The 13,317-nt window shown below is 43.9% G+C and overlaps 1 protein-coding gene across 1 annotated transcript in view; it reads right to left on the bottom strand.

The window, feature by feature from the left end:
* ITGAV (integrin subunit alpha V) overlaps positions 1-13,317 on the bottom strand; it is an 800,372-nt gene that overhangs the window by 625,553 nt on the left and 161,502 nt on the right. The window contains exon 3 of the mRNA XM_069615781.1: positions 4,086-4,177. Coding sequence (XP_069471882.1) covers positions 4,086-4,177 — 92 coding nt within the window. The remainder of the gene's footprint in view (positions 1-4,085; positions 4,178-13,317) is intronic.

The following is a 13,317-nucleotide window of genomic DNA, read 5'->3' as shown; positions in this document are numbered from 1 at the left end:
TGTTTTTAAAGTGCACAAATCACCAGAGGCAGCATGATGCAATAGAAGGGCAGCCTGTGTGACTCTTTAAGCACCAGCATGTTAGGCAGATACTGAAAATCTGATTTAAAAAAGAAAGGTTTCACATTTTTTTCCTGAATCTGAATAGGTTTTTTTTTTATCTCAAGGAGAGCGGTAAGGAGTTTTAGAGGCTATGTACATAAATAAGCTCCAGCCAATTCTGGCATTAGCTATCCTTAATACCATCAATTTATCCTGGTCCATCATACAACATACCACAAACATGTTAGCCCAACACACTGGCAAAGACGCCATACAGATTGATCGCAACCGTTTGTAAGAGAATACTGATGAACTAATCATTATTACGTAACAAGCCGCACTGACATTCCATAAGTACAGACCCAGAGACCACTATTTCAGTACGAGATTACATGAAAACACAGGTTCAGCTCCCTACTACAACACACATTAACAAGGGCTCCAAGATTTTGTGGAAGCCTTAAAAGGCTGACTATCCCAGAGCCAACGACTGGCATAAAGTGTCAGGATGTAAGCCAGTTACATACCACCCCCCAGGGAAAGTTCCATCTTCTCCATTAGGGGAACCTACCCATGGCAAATTAACAATAGCCTCAGAGGTCCAGGTCATAGTGGTTGTTGCTCTTTGCAGATACCTCATAAATTAACATGCTGTAACATAACTACCAGACATGAACATTATTTTTTTTTTCTGCGATAGCTAAATATATTGCATGTGAAGGAATAGCAATGATAATTTAACTACACTGCCCCATTACGAGGTTGGCGGTAACCCGCCGGTGCGACCGGCGGTTTTCTGCCAACCCCGTAACACTGGATCTGGCGCCCGACTTCCCGATGCCACCGGGACATTACCAGTTCCGGCGGCGCGGGAAGTCAGGTGTCGGATTTCGTAAGTCCACATTCTAATAGGAATGTATGAGAGTGGGGAGACGGAAGCACCGGCACCGTTGCCAACGGTGCCGGTGCTTTCTTGCCAAATCTGCCTACCAGGATCGCTTCGCCCACCAGGGTCTGACCTGTCAGGCGCAGCGGCCCCACAGGCAGACTCTTAGTGTGGCGGTCGGAAACAAGGGTGACGAGGAGCTTATTGGCACCCTTGTTTCTAGACCGCCACACTTGTAATGAGATCTCATATTTTAAACTAATTATTAAAATTCTCTTTTTACATACTTTAATACAGATGACACACGCCCCTCCCCTCCAACCAGTAGAGCTGCACCCCTGCTCTGTCCCCTCTGTATCCTATCCCCCAGTGTATATCTGTTCCGTTACCTCTGTAAATTGCTCCGTTATGTTTCTTTATTGTTGTATACCTCTATAAAGCGCCCCATTGCTTCTCGAAACTACGTCTGCGCTCATTGAATACCATAATAATAATTATACAGAACTTTAAAAGAACAAAAACATTTTGAAATGACTAAATGTATTGACTAAGCCCATCTGCTAGAATGAGACTTCCTGGCCTGGCATATCGTACTGGCTTTATGGACAGGAACTTTAGAGTCTCATTAACACAGTTTCTTTGTGAGCATGCATGCATTTGCGCTCCCAAATAGATACAACACATACAAAAAGGCTTGTTCAGCATGTGAGCCAACTGCACACGTGTGGAATTTTCTCGTATGCAAAATGGGACATGTTAATGGGCCAGGGATAGGCTGAACGTGCATTAAACCTGAACTGCATATGCAAAATGGTAGTGACCTGGGAATGGCCCAGGGCAGGCACTACAAATGAAGGGCACACAGGCATGGGTTACCATAACCTGCCAATTCACGAAAAAGGGGAGAGAAAAAAATAATAATCACTCGTTTATTTTAGCCTGGTCTCAACTGGCAGTGACTTTAACCAAGCAGGGGTCAGATTTGGTGCTAAGAGAAACATGAACGTGTCACTGCTACTTTCTGTAGAGCACATTGGACTAGGCACAGATATGAGAAAATGCGGTCCATGAATTAAAGTTGCTAACATTTTTGTGTTAAATGTTATTCATGTTTGCTTCTGAATAAAATAAAAGCAACTTGATAGATTTTCAAAATATTCTGTGCGAATCCGGTAAGGTAGGCATGGTAAACAGTAAGACAGACACAAATGACCACAGTCCAAGGGTGTTTATTGAACTTCAATTGGGTTTGAAAAACGCCCATCTAATCCTAAATCTAAAGATGGGCGCAAGCTACGACCATCAAATAATAACCGTCCTAGTGGTGTCTTGTTAAAATAAAAGGGCCTCTACTAATACATCGATTGCCCATCCTTACCTCTAAATACTAATAGTGTGGGAAACAATATTATGCAAAAGAAAAGTGTTCAAGAAATGATATATCAGGATATTCAAGCCGTTGGCTTCCCTTCCCCACGCTTTCATCACGGGACAAGGCGGCACACTCGAGCTTCGCAGTCTCTGGCTTCTCTAGCAGGACGATGCAGTTCAAATCTCAGTATCCGGCCCTTCTGTACCGAAGTCTCTTTGCCATTCATAGTCTCTTAACTTCAGAGGGCCTGATACAAAAAACAAAACATTCAAAGGTTCCTTGATTCTCATGTACAACTTCTTGGGTGATTTTCAATTCACCCCAGATCCCCCTCTGCAAGGCTTAGACCAGATTAGTGTATTTTCCCAAACGTTCTCTATTCCATCAACATCGAAAAGTTTCGATTATGCGCAGGATTTTGCTTGACCGTCGCAGGACCACTTTGATTCACATGTATCCGTTCACTTTCAAATGATCTCCCTCCGCAGGGCTTGGATCAAATGTATCTACTTTCATTACTCCTCAGCTGGACACCTTACAGAGACCTTTGATTGAGCACCCATGCAGTGCCGGACCACTGTGTCAAAGGTATTGCAGCTTGCTTTAAAGTTCAATCACTTATCAGCAGTTTAACTTCACTTGCATCTCTTAGCACATGCATTTTAAAGTTTGTTCCATCACTCGCCATACAATGTTGCTACTTGCAACCTTGGCTTCAACACAGATCGGTCTCACATCGGTCTCCCCAACCGACCGGCTGTGTTTTAACTGAAGCGGGACCACAGTAGCTGGTAATTCTCCCCGCCTTGATTCTTGGCACGTGAGGGCTATCTCCGACACACAAAGCAGGATTCTTCAGCCTATTTTCCTGGTCTTATTTTTTTTCCAATCCCAAGGACTCATGAAAGCAACGGTTCCTTGACAAAAAGGTCAAGGGAACTTCCCTCCTTGCAATCCCCTTCTGTTTTTCTGCCTTTTTGCTTGTGTTAAACTACCATCTTGGAACTGCTGTTTCCTTGTATGCTTTGCCTCGCTCAGAGTGTGCTCTCGTGCTCCACTTTTATCCGTGTGGGGAAGTGTAATTGAAGTCAGGTGTGAGTGATGGTCAGTAATTGCCTGACCATTATATTGGGACACGCCAGCTATACGTCTCAGGCGTTTTTTCCCCTTAGAGCGGGCTGTCAGTAAAAAAGAGCTCATATTGTAAAAAGGGGAAGGTAGAGTGCCTAAATATCCAATTGGGTAGGATGGGGTAAAGGTGTTACAAGGAAGGGTATACTGCCTCATCATCCGGTGTCCCACTGCCACTCCCCGAAGACCCTTCATCCAGGTGATCCTCCCGCACTGGTCCAACTCCAGGAACTGGGTCCAAAAGCGATGGCCGTGTCCTGGTCACCTGATGACAGACCACGGGGACTAGGAAGGGAGAGACCTGGTTTCTCAACTTACTTTTAAGTGCTGATTGCGTTTAACTTAATACAGACGTAGTCCATGTTTTTTGACTTGTGAAATACCCAGATCTAGGGGTGTGTATGTTCATTCCATTTACAGAGTAATGCATAACCTCACAGCAGTTAATGGCATAAGACTATACAAAAAAAACAAAGGTTTTGGATTGTATGTGTGGTCAAATACAATTGGTTTATCTTTATTAACTGAGTGTACAAGGATGCACCAAAATCAAACCACAAAACCATCCACATAAAAGTCTGGAAAGCAATGCATCTGGATTAGCTACAGTAATTCAAAAATATTGCTCTTCGACAAAAACAGACACGGACTTACCAGAATTTTGTTATTTTTGGATCGTACAGTGGCTCCAAACCATTGGTGAGACTTAAATTCTATGGGATCATTGGGCGCAAAATCTCGATTGCCTAAAAAGGAAAAATCAAGAAACTGGGTACATTACAAAAGGTTGGGTTTCTATATTGCTTTTAGAAAGGCCTTTTACTACTAAGATATGACATTTTACTATGGACGTTTAAACCTCCAATAATGACAGTATTTCTTTATATAGTGGACACCACAAACTAAATTGTCACAAGTTATGTTAATATGTGTTGCTATTCACAAAATAATGGTTCTCATTTTATCATCACTAGAAGTATAAAAAGCACAATCAGCGCAGCTGGAATTCGAAGCACAGATATCGTATGGATTATCCTACAGTTCACTAAATGTATCTCCTTGAAGGCGCAACACCCAAATGTACTCATCAAAAAGGTTAATTGCCAAAACTATTTAATATAGTTTAACAATTAGCATAATGATGCAGGTGTTCTTTCAAGGGCCAGTACTGGGGCAAATGTCATTGTAGAATATGGCAGCTGGTGATTTTTTATTGGAGTGGCAACAATAAAAATTGCCTGCCACGAACATGCACGAGCGAGCACACCAAGGAAGCACAAAGAGAATTATTTTTTAAATAATGAGGTCAAATTGTTGCAACTAGATTTGTATTGTACCACATGATGCAAAAATAACAGGGGGTGGGGGTTTCCTGGGAGTCTCTCTGCCAGACATTAGTCTTGGTTGCAAGAGCCTTACCCAGATTATTTAGCTCACTATCTTTCACAGAGAAGAAATATCCAAGTGAGCTAAAGAATCTGGTTAAGGCTCTCATAAGGACCCCCCTTGTTAATTTGCATATTTGAAGTAACTTTGGGTCTCACCCTAAGTTACTAGGGGAATCCAGACGAGGACTCCTTGCTCACTTTTCTTAGAAAGGCACAACTCCACCCTACTGATAAGGTCCAACCAGACCGAAACACGTGTCTGGGGTTGCTATTGGTACTCTTGTTCAGAGGAGAATTGCCTAGCATTTTGGTGCTGGATTGCCGAAGGGCAGGACTAAGACTGATAGGTTTTGGATATTTCTTCTCTGTGAAAGATAGTGAGCTAAATAAACTGGGTAAGGCTCTCGTAACCAGGACTCATGTCTGGCAGAGAGACTCCCAGAACCCCACTTGTTAATGTGTACATGATCCAAGTCACCAACCGTACACAGGAGCATTTTCCAACATTTTTTCATGATGCCTTTGACCATAATATATGCTAGCATACAAAAACGTATTTCAAGCTGGTTGTGTCCATACAGGCTGCACCAATATTACCATATAAAAACCTACTACTGTGGGCTCTGCCAGCCTGTGAAAAATATCATGCCACAGTCGAAAGCAAATCCATACTGGCTGCACCAATTGATGCCTGTAACTGCCTAATAACACTGATCATGTTTCTTTTACCCTTGATGCACAGTAAAGGACTCCATGCCCCATGGAAATCTTTACTATGCATCAAGGGTAAAGTAAACTGCCACCAGCAGCCTACCTATCCTATATTTAGCATCTGCTCCCCTTCACACACGCAGGCACACATTCTTATACAACCATACAACATACACCTTCTCAGTCACCCGTGTATTCATATAACTTCTTGCATACATGCATCCATAAAAACAAGCACGCAAACTTACATACACATAAAAGTTATACCACACTTACATGTGCGCAGCGCCAGTAGTCTGTACACTGCCGCCGCCACAAAGGAACAAATGAACTGCCCCTCTTCTTTGTGCTATCATTTTGAGAGACAGGAGGGGACTCCTATTGTCAGCGTGTCTACGCTCTTATTGCAGTAATGAGACGTGGCGATGCCAGACCACCTATGCCCATCAGCCTCTTATTGTGTCCTCCGCATTACAAAATAAAGTATTTAATGGTGAATGCACGCCTGCTTAGAGGCAAGCAGCACAGTATACCATGTAAATAAATAACTGGGGTGAACTGGGCTGAACTACCACTCAAACTAGGGTTCGACCCCCCGCACCCTCAGCCTTGCAGGAGCCACCACTAATTGCAGAAGGAGTATATGTGGTTATTGTGCCAAGGCTACAATTGGCAAGGAATATGCAATAATCAGATGTCTGTGGTCGTGGCACCAATGAGAGGCGAATGGAATCGTTTGGGTACTTCCAATGGTGCTTATCCAGGCATTACGCCAATGTGCAACCCACCCATATTAAGACATTTCACTAGCACCACAACCAATCTATTTACTGATCAAGCATTAAGATCATTGCAAAGTGGTGCCCCAGCAATACAACATGTATGAGTGTCAAAGTTAATTGGGTCAGAGGCCTCGCCCCAACCTGTCTGCTTGGAGGCTGGCTTGAATCCACTGGCCCTGGAAGTTAAGCCTGCATGCCAAAAGCAGACATTGGCCCACATTAAGAGTTGGCTGGTTGTAAGGAACTCATTGTGGCAACAATAAAGACAGACACAAGTGATAACAGTTTAAGAGTGTTTATTAAACTGCAAATGCAGGGTGGAAAAATGCCTAACCTAAACCTAAATCTAGGATGGGCGCTAGCTTTGACTGTCAAATGAAAAATAAGGCAGTCCTTGTGGCGTCTTTGCAAAGTAAAAGGCCTATACTATAAAAATAAAAAAAAAAGATTGCCAAATCCTTACAACTAAATTACAGAAAGTGTGTGGGATAGGGTTTTCAATAAAGAAAGAAATGTTCACAAATAATAAGTCAGGATGTGATTGCCAGGGTTCTCCGAACCCCCCCCCGTTTTGAGCACGGAACAAAGTGGATCTCCTGAGCACAGCACACACTCGAGCTTTCCTAACACGAGCAGACAATCCTGTACCAGCTATCAGGTTCTTCGGTGGTTAAGTCTTTTTTTAATAAAAAGTTGCTTGCCTTCGAGGGCCTGATGTATTCAACAAAACTAACAAAAAGTTCCTTTCCAAATGGACTTTGGGTGGTGACTTTCCACCCCTGGGATCTCCCTCGGTCGGGCTCAGGCCTTTCTTTCGCAATCTCGCACTGCCGGGCTCAGATCCAAATGCCAAGGGGGACAACCCACATCCCCTGGTCTTACAATACTTCTCGAATTCACAAATCTTAATGTCCTTTTAAACAGCTCCTCAGGCGTTGCCCATTTTTGTCGGCCTCCCTCTGCCAGGTTCACTCTTGCCAACTGTTGCAAAACAATTCACTGTGGACATCCCTTGGTCGGGTGCACTCATGTCAACACACTATATTTCGGGACTTTATACTTGTCCCGCTTTTATCGGCATTCCTATTTTGAATTCACTCTTGCCAATCTTGTCATTTGTATCTTTCTCATTCATTTCTCACTTCCCTTAACTTCACAAACTGTCGGCCAAAGATTTGAGACTGTACAGAAGATTTTACAAGACCTCTGTAGGACCACTTTGACCCCCCTTTTGCCTTTTCCCCCAAGGCCTCCTGGTTACAGTAGTTTCTACCATCGGGTAAACGCCCAGAGTTTCCTGCGTGAGCACCCATGTGGTGCCGGACTCTCTGTTGCTTGTTTTCCCCCTTTTCCATCAATAACTCTAAGCTTTTCACAGCTCAAATTATCCATTTGATACATTTCGTTCAACACAGTTCGGTTTCTTATGGACTCTCTCCTCGACTCACTGGCTGTGAGGAACCGCTTGGCTTTCCTTCTCTTTGGAGCCAAGGTTGGAACCACAGAGACAAGCGTCTCTCCCCGGCTTAGTAATCAGCGGAGGGTCTTGTGTACCATTGACATCTACTGCACATACGCTGATATTGATTGCGGTCTTACGATTCCTTCTGTGGAGGTTTCATGGGCCTTGCTCGGAAAGGGCAAGGTCGCTTCTCTCCCTCTCAGTATGCACCATCTTTCTCCTCCTCTTGAACTGCTGTGCCGAGTTAGCTCTCACATCGTGCAGTCTGCCTTGCTCGTCCTGTGCTCTCGTGCTCCACCTTTTATTCCTGTGGGGAAAGAAAAGAGCCGTCGGGTGTGTGCGATTATGGTCAATTGCCTGACTATGCCTGGCCCTTGGGTTAGGACACATTATGTGAACAGCTCTGGAATTAGTCAGTTGTTTTCCGTGGTGCCAAAATGTGTTTGTGTCAGAAGGTGGTGGGGGGTGGGGAGGGGGTGACAGAGTGTTTGAGTATCCTACTGGATATAGAGAGGAAGAGGTCATATCGGAAGGGTGGTTTTAGTGGGGTTTGTGCAATGAGTGAGAGGGTTTGTGGGAACTGTAGTTGTTCACATTCGACTGGGAAGTCGGGAAATGACAGAGGGATGGGATTGGTAGGGTTTATGAAGCAAACGGGGATAGCCGGGATTGTGAACTGAACAGAAGTGATTGTGGGAATGGTAGTGTTTTGTCAAGGTAGATTGGGTGTTCAGGAGTGAATCAGAGGGACATGAAGAATGAAAGGAAGTTTCTGGCTAAAAGACAGATAGCAAGGATTCTGGGAGTTGTGGTTTTTGATGGGTTTACCAGATGCCAATGGTTTGTTGGCTTTGGCGAAGGGAGATTCATTGGGAGGAAGGGGGTAGATCTGAAGCAGCCTACAAAAGCTTCATGGTATTCATCCTCACCTTCTCGCCCAGTATAATACCATGTCTCCCCTTCGTTACTTCCCCAAGAACATCCTTGGATTCCCTTAAACAAGAGATCCTCCAATGTCAGTCTACCCCTCGGGTTGGAATCGTAGAGGGCCAGTTCTTCATTGGCCACCCGAATAAGGTACTCACAGGGTCTACCTGGGAGAACACCCTCAGGTTTCATGTGCTGGTAATAGCGCTTACCTGCACTTTTACTGGACAACTACAACTTTTCTGATAGGTTTGAAAGATTTACCTCCAGCTACAAGCTGGAGGTACATCGGACCCCTACCGGCAAAAGAATTTCTGTAGGACCGGCACGGTAATACCATTTCTGGTAATTGCGGCAAAATCCAACCATAGAGTCCTGTGGGACTCGATGGAAATTGGGATTTACCGTGAACACAGGCACTTGTAAGCTGCCGGTGATACCGCTGGGATACCGGCAAACTCATAATGAGGCCCATTGTATGGATAACCGTCTTTGATGCCATTCCCACCAGTGGTTGCAGCCTCACTGCCCAGCTAGGCTTTACGAGAGCCAATAGGAGCACAGGCCTTCCTTGTTTCCGGCATAAGCAACAGAAGATAAAGGTCTGGAAAATTAAGGATTAAGTGAGCATATTGGAACTGGCCGGGATATGTGGTATATTGGAAACTGGAAATGATGTGCAATGGGAAACTAGCATCAATGTTCTAAATTAGTACACTGGAAATATAGCATGTTGTGCCAATAGGCCATAATTGAAACTGGCAATATAAGTGGGCTGAGATAATTTGATAAACACGTGTTGGCTGGGTTTACTGGAAACCACCTATGAAGCGTTAAGTAGGCATAATGTTAACTGCTAATATGAGCCCGTTCTATCCTATAAACAATACAATACATACTAATAAACTTTACATCCACAAACCAATTGAAATTTACATTTGATTCATTAAAGCAGATTCTGCACCTGGTATTGACGAACAAGTGTACTTTCTACTGGTGTACATATACGTAATAAATAGGCTTATAATTTTGATCACATATTTTAATTTTGTCCATTATATGCACATATACCAAAATCTTTATTATCTCAATAGTCCCAGACAATGCACATTCTATTAAACATTAACAATACAAAACACTAGTAATACATAATACATAAGATCTGCATCTCATTTAAAAAAAAGACTAAAATCCATTCGGTTAGTGCCCTCCATGAAGGCTACGTTTTTCAGGAGACACCGACTGGCCAGTTATGACAACATGGAAAAACGCCCAGTTTAGCTAAATAGAAGTAGAAATTCTGCTAAACAGGACATACTGGCTGTGTCTGTACAGTTGAATTCTAAAGAAACTTTCAACTGTGAAGACTTTGTACAGCTACATTTCTGCTTACAATTACCTAACCCGGTGCGTTTGCTGGTGGGGTAGAACTTTCATAAAAATGGTTTGTGCCAGAATTATGAAAGTTATAATACCACAGTTGGTCTTTAGAATACACTGCTCCGGAAACTGTAAACAAACGCAATCTCCCTCTAGCTAAAGAGTGCCTGCAAACACACTGGAACGGACTGGTGTTTAATTATTGCCGCCAGTGCATTTAATCAAACACACACATATTACAAAATGGATGTCTGAAAGATTTTTTTTTAAAAGAAATTGCTTTGGAGCATTTTAAGCTTGTGATTTAACATTTCAAAATCACTATTTTTATTTATTTATTGGGTATTTCTAATGCACCTATACGCAAGAAATTTGAGGCGCGAACATGACAAGCGGGTGAAGAACAGGGAGGACAAAAACGACCCTGCTAGGCTTTGGGGCACTCGGAACGTGCAAGTGCAACAAGTGTAACTAAAAGTATTTAAGTGTGGCCACAGTTTACACCGATACAAAAATATAGAGTGCACCCCCTCCTTTAACAGGAAGCAAACCGGGATCGCTGTATGGCACAAAAGAGGATTCTTTCCTGACAGGCCAAGCGGCCTACTAAGGACGTCAAGCAGGATTTCACACAGATGGTCAGGGGCCTACAATCCACCCTCACAGATCGTGGGCTATCAGAGGGAGTAGTTTCATGCTCTGAAGGCTGGCTGTTAACCTGGACTCGTGATCATTTCCTTTCCTCGCCACTGTGCTCCACTAGATTCCGTCCCATAAACCTTGCGCAATTCGCCCTGGGAACAATTTCTCTGCTTTATCATCTTAGCTTGCCAGCTACTCTAGAAAGACTGTGGGTTCCAGAAAGAACTACTAGCAAAGGGCTGGTAATGGACTAGGAAGCTTGGAGGATTATCCGTGTACCACTTGCAGCCCTACATCCTGGAGAAGGTAGAGGTACCCGGTCCACAAGGCCCCCACCCCCACCCCCATCCAATCCAGTCCCATCCCCAAGCCTGCAACATGGGACTTTATATTAAAAAAACTGGTACAAATTCTTTAAGAACAAACATGATTTGCTGCTGCCAAACAGTGCACCCAAGAAATTCAGGGTATCATTAATTCAGATTAACTTTTGTAACTTTTGTAAAATTCCTTCACAGGTCTAGAGCTAGGTCAAAAGTAAGTATATAGGGCTCAGGAGGAACCCTGCTCCACTTTAGATCAAGCGCCATACAATAAAGAAAGTACAAGAGATTGTTAAAATATACTTCATGAAAATCTGACAGACAGTTGCCCTATAGAGACACGTGTTTCGGCGAATCACTCGCCTTTTTCAATCAGGGCTAATTGGTGAGAGATAAAATTCACTTATTCAAATAGGTTGGTAAATTTGGTAAATTTCATGGGATCAATCCCGCCTCACAAGAGGTGGTCTCCTTCACAAGCTAGGTCACACACACATCTAAACGCAGGAATCAAGAGAGCATCATAATGTGACGAAATGACTACGGCTCTGCAAGAGTACAAGCAGGAGTAGTGGTTAAACTGCCTACTTCGCCACACAGTACTACAAAACCAGCAGTGATCCCAACCAAAGGTGGAATAGGCCCAGCGGGTATACCTCCTTAGCCTTTTTTGTTAATGTGGGCTCATGCCACGCTTTACTCTTTGGGGAGTGAGTAAACTGATGAGTGTATCAACCCAAAGAGTGTTAAAACACTGGTTAAAAAATAAATTAAAAGTCCAATCGAAATTCTATAAAAATATAGAAACTTTAGTCAATAAATCAATCCAAAGAAACTAGTTAAAGACACTTAAAGCCCACCAATGTAAAAGAAACAGAATGCAGAATTTGGGTTGATATGAAGGGGTGTTCAGGCAAACATTTCTGCAATTTCCAAGGTTCTGATATCGTACAAGAGAGGAGGCTAAAAAAAGTCACTATAGTCCCAAAAATTGGACCGGGACTCTTGCAATACCTTTACGACTCATCTTTGGTGCTTGACAGTCAAGCTGGACTTCTAATAGGTTTAGCTGTGGACAAGCCATAGGTTTGAGTCGATGCAATCCCATTGGCAGACAGCGTCAAGACATTTTGAAGGTGCAGGCTTCAGATTGGTCCAGTCGGCATTCAAGATGATAGAACAATAGCTTCCAACAATTTGCAGCAATTCAGCATTCGAGACGGGCAAGTTTGATGGCTTCCAGCGCCCTAGTCAGTTGCTCCCACAAGGTCAAACCTGCAATTAAGTTGATGGAGGCATTAAGCGCCAATTGGTCAAACTGGCATCTGGATGGCTCAATATGGAGCAAGCAGTTTGAAGATTGCATATCGACCGAAAGTAGCACTTCAGTTGTTATGGAAGCTCAAAGCGCCGCAAGAAAGGTCTATCCAGCTTGAAGATTCAGAGATGATGCAGCAGGATTCCTGCTGCTTGCAAGTTGTGGGGCAGCTCCAATCCAAGGTCTCCAGTACAGGTTATGTCTGTTCTGAGCTTCCACTTCACGAAGTTGGCTGGCAACTACAGGGGATCCTTCACCTCAAATGCAGGATCCTGCTTCCAGTACCACAGCCAGCAGAAAACCCTTGGCCCACAGCAGTTTATCCCCACTGCTCCCCGGAAATAATTGGGTGACAGAGCTCCCCTCTGCCTTTAAGGCCTTCTGTCTTCATCTCCCTGGCCGAGGACATTAGTGCAACAGGGTCAGTCACCTAACCCTGTCAAGAGGGGATGAGAGCCCTCTCGGCCTGGGGAGGAAGGCCTACCAAGGTGGATACCAGAGCCATTCCTCACCAATAGTGCCACTCTTGACCACATACCTCTGTTGCAAGATACTGGCCAGCTTCTCGGTTTGTTTTATAGAACCGCAAATTCCATGAGTCCCAGCGGTGGTCTGAAGAGTAGACAGTCAACAAGAGCCTCCAACAAGGTACTACATACCAGCATACCCGAACCAGCAAGGAAATCCCTATGTGACACCGCAAAGCTGGCCACAAGTGTCAACGAGCATGCGGAACACTGCTATCCATTCCCGATAGCAACAACACTCGAATATAACTGACTGGAATTCGCTCCTGCGCTCACCTGTAGCTAAGCTGCAGAGTGGCTCTTCAATGAACACTAATCACAAGGACATTGAAAACCCTAACACAAACTAGGAGATTTACTACAGCTGGCTGCCAGTGACAAACTTCAGCAGGCCTGCAAGCAAGAAAGAGATGAGGCTTAGTCCCC

Source organism: Ambystoma mexicanum, chromosome 9 (genome assembly GCF_040938575.1).
Source record: "Ambystoma mexicanum isolate Mex_15411 chromosome 9, UKY_AmexF1_1, whole genome shotgun sequence".
In the NCBI taxonomy this organism is placed as follows: Eukaryota; Metazoa; Chordata; class Amphibia; order Caudata; family Ambystomatidae; genus Ambystoma; species Ambystoma mexicanum.
This window is presented reverse-complemented; position numbering and strand designations above follow the sequence as displayed.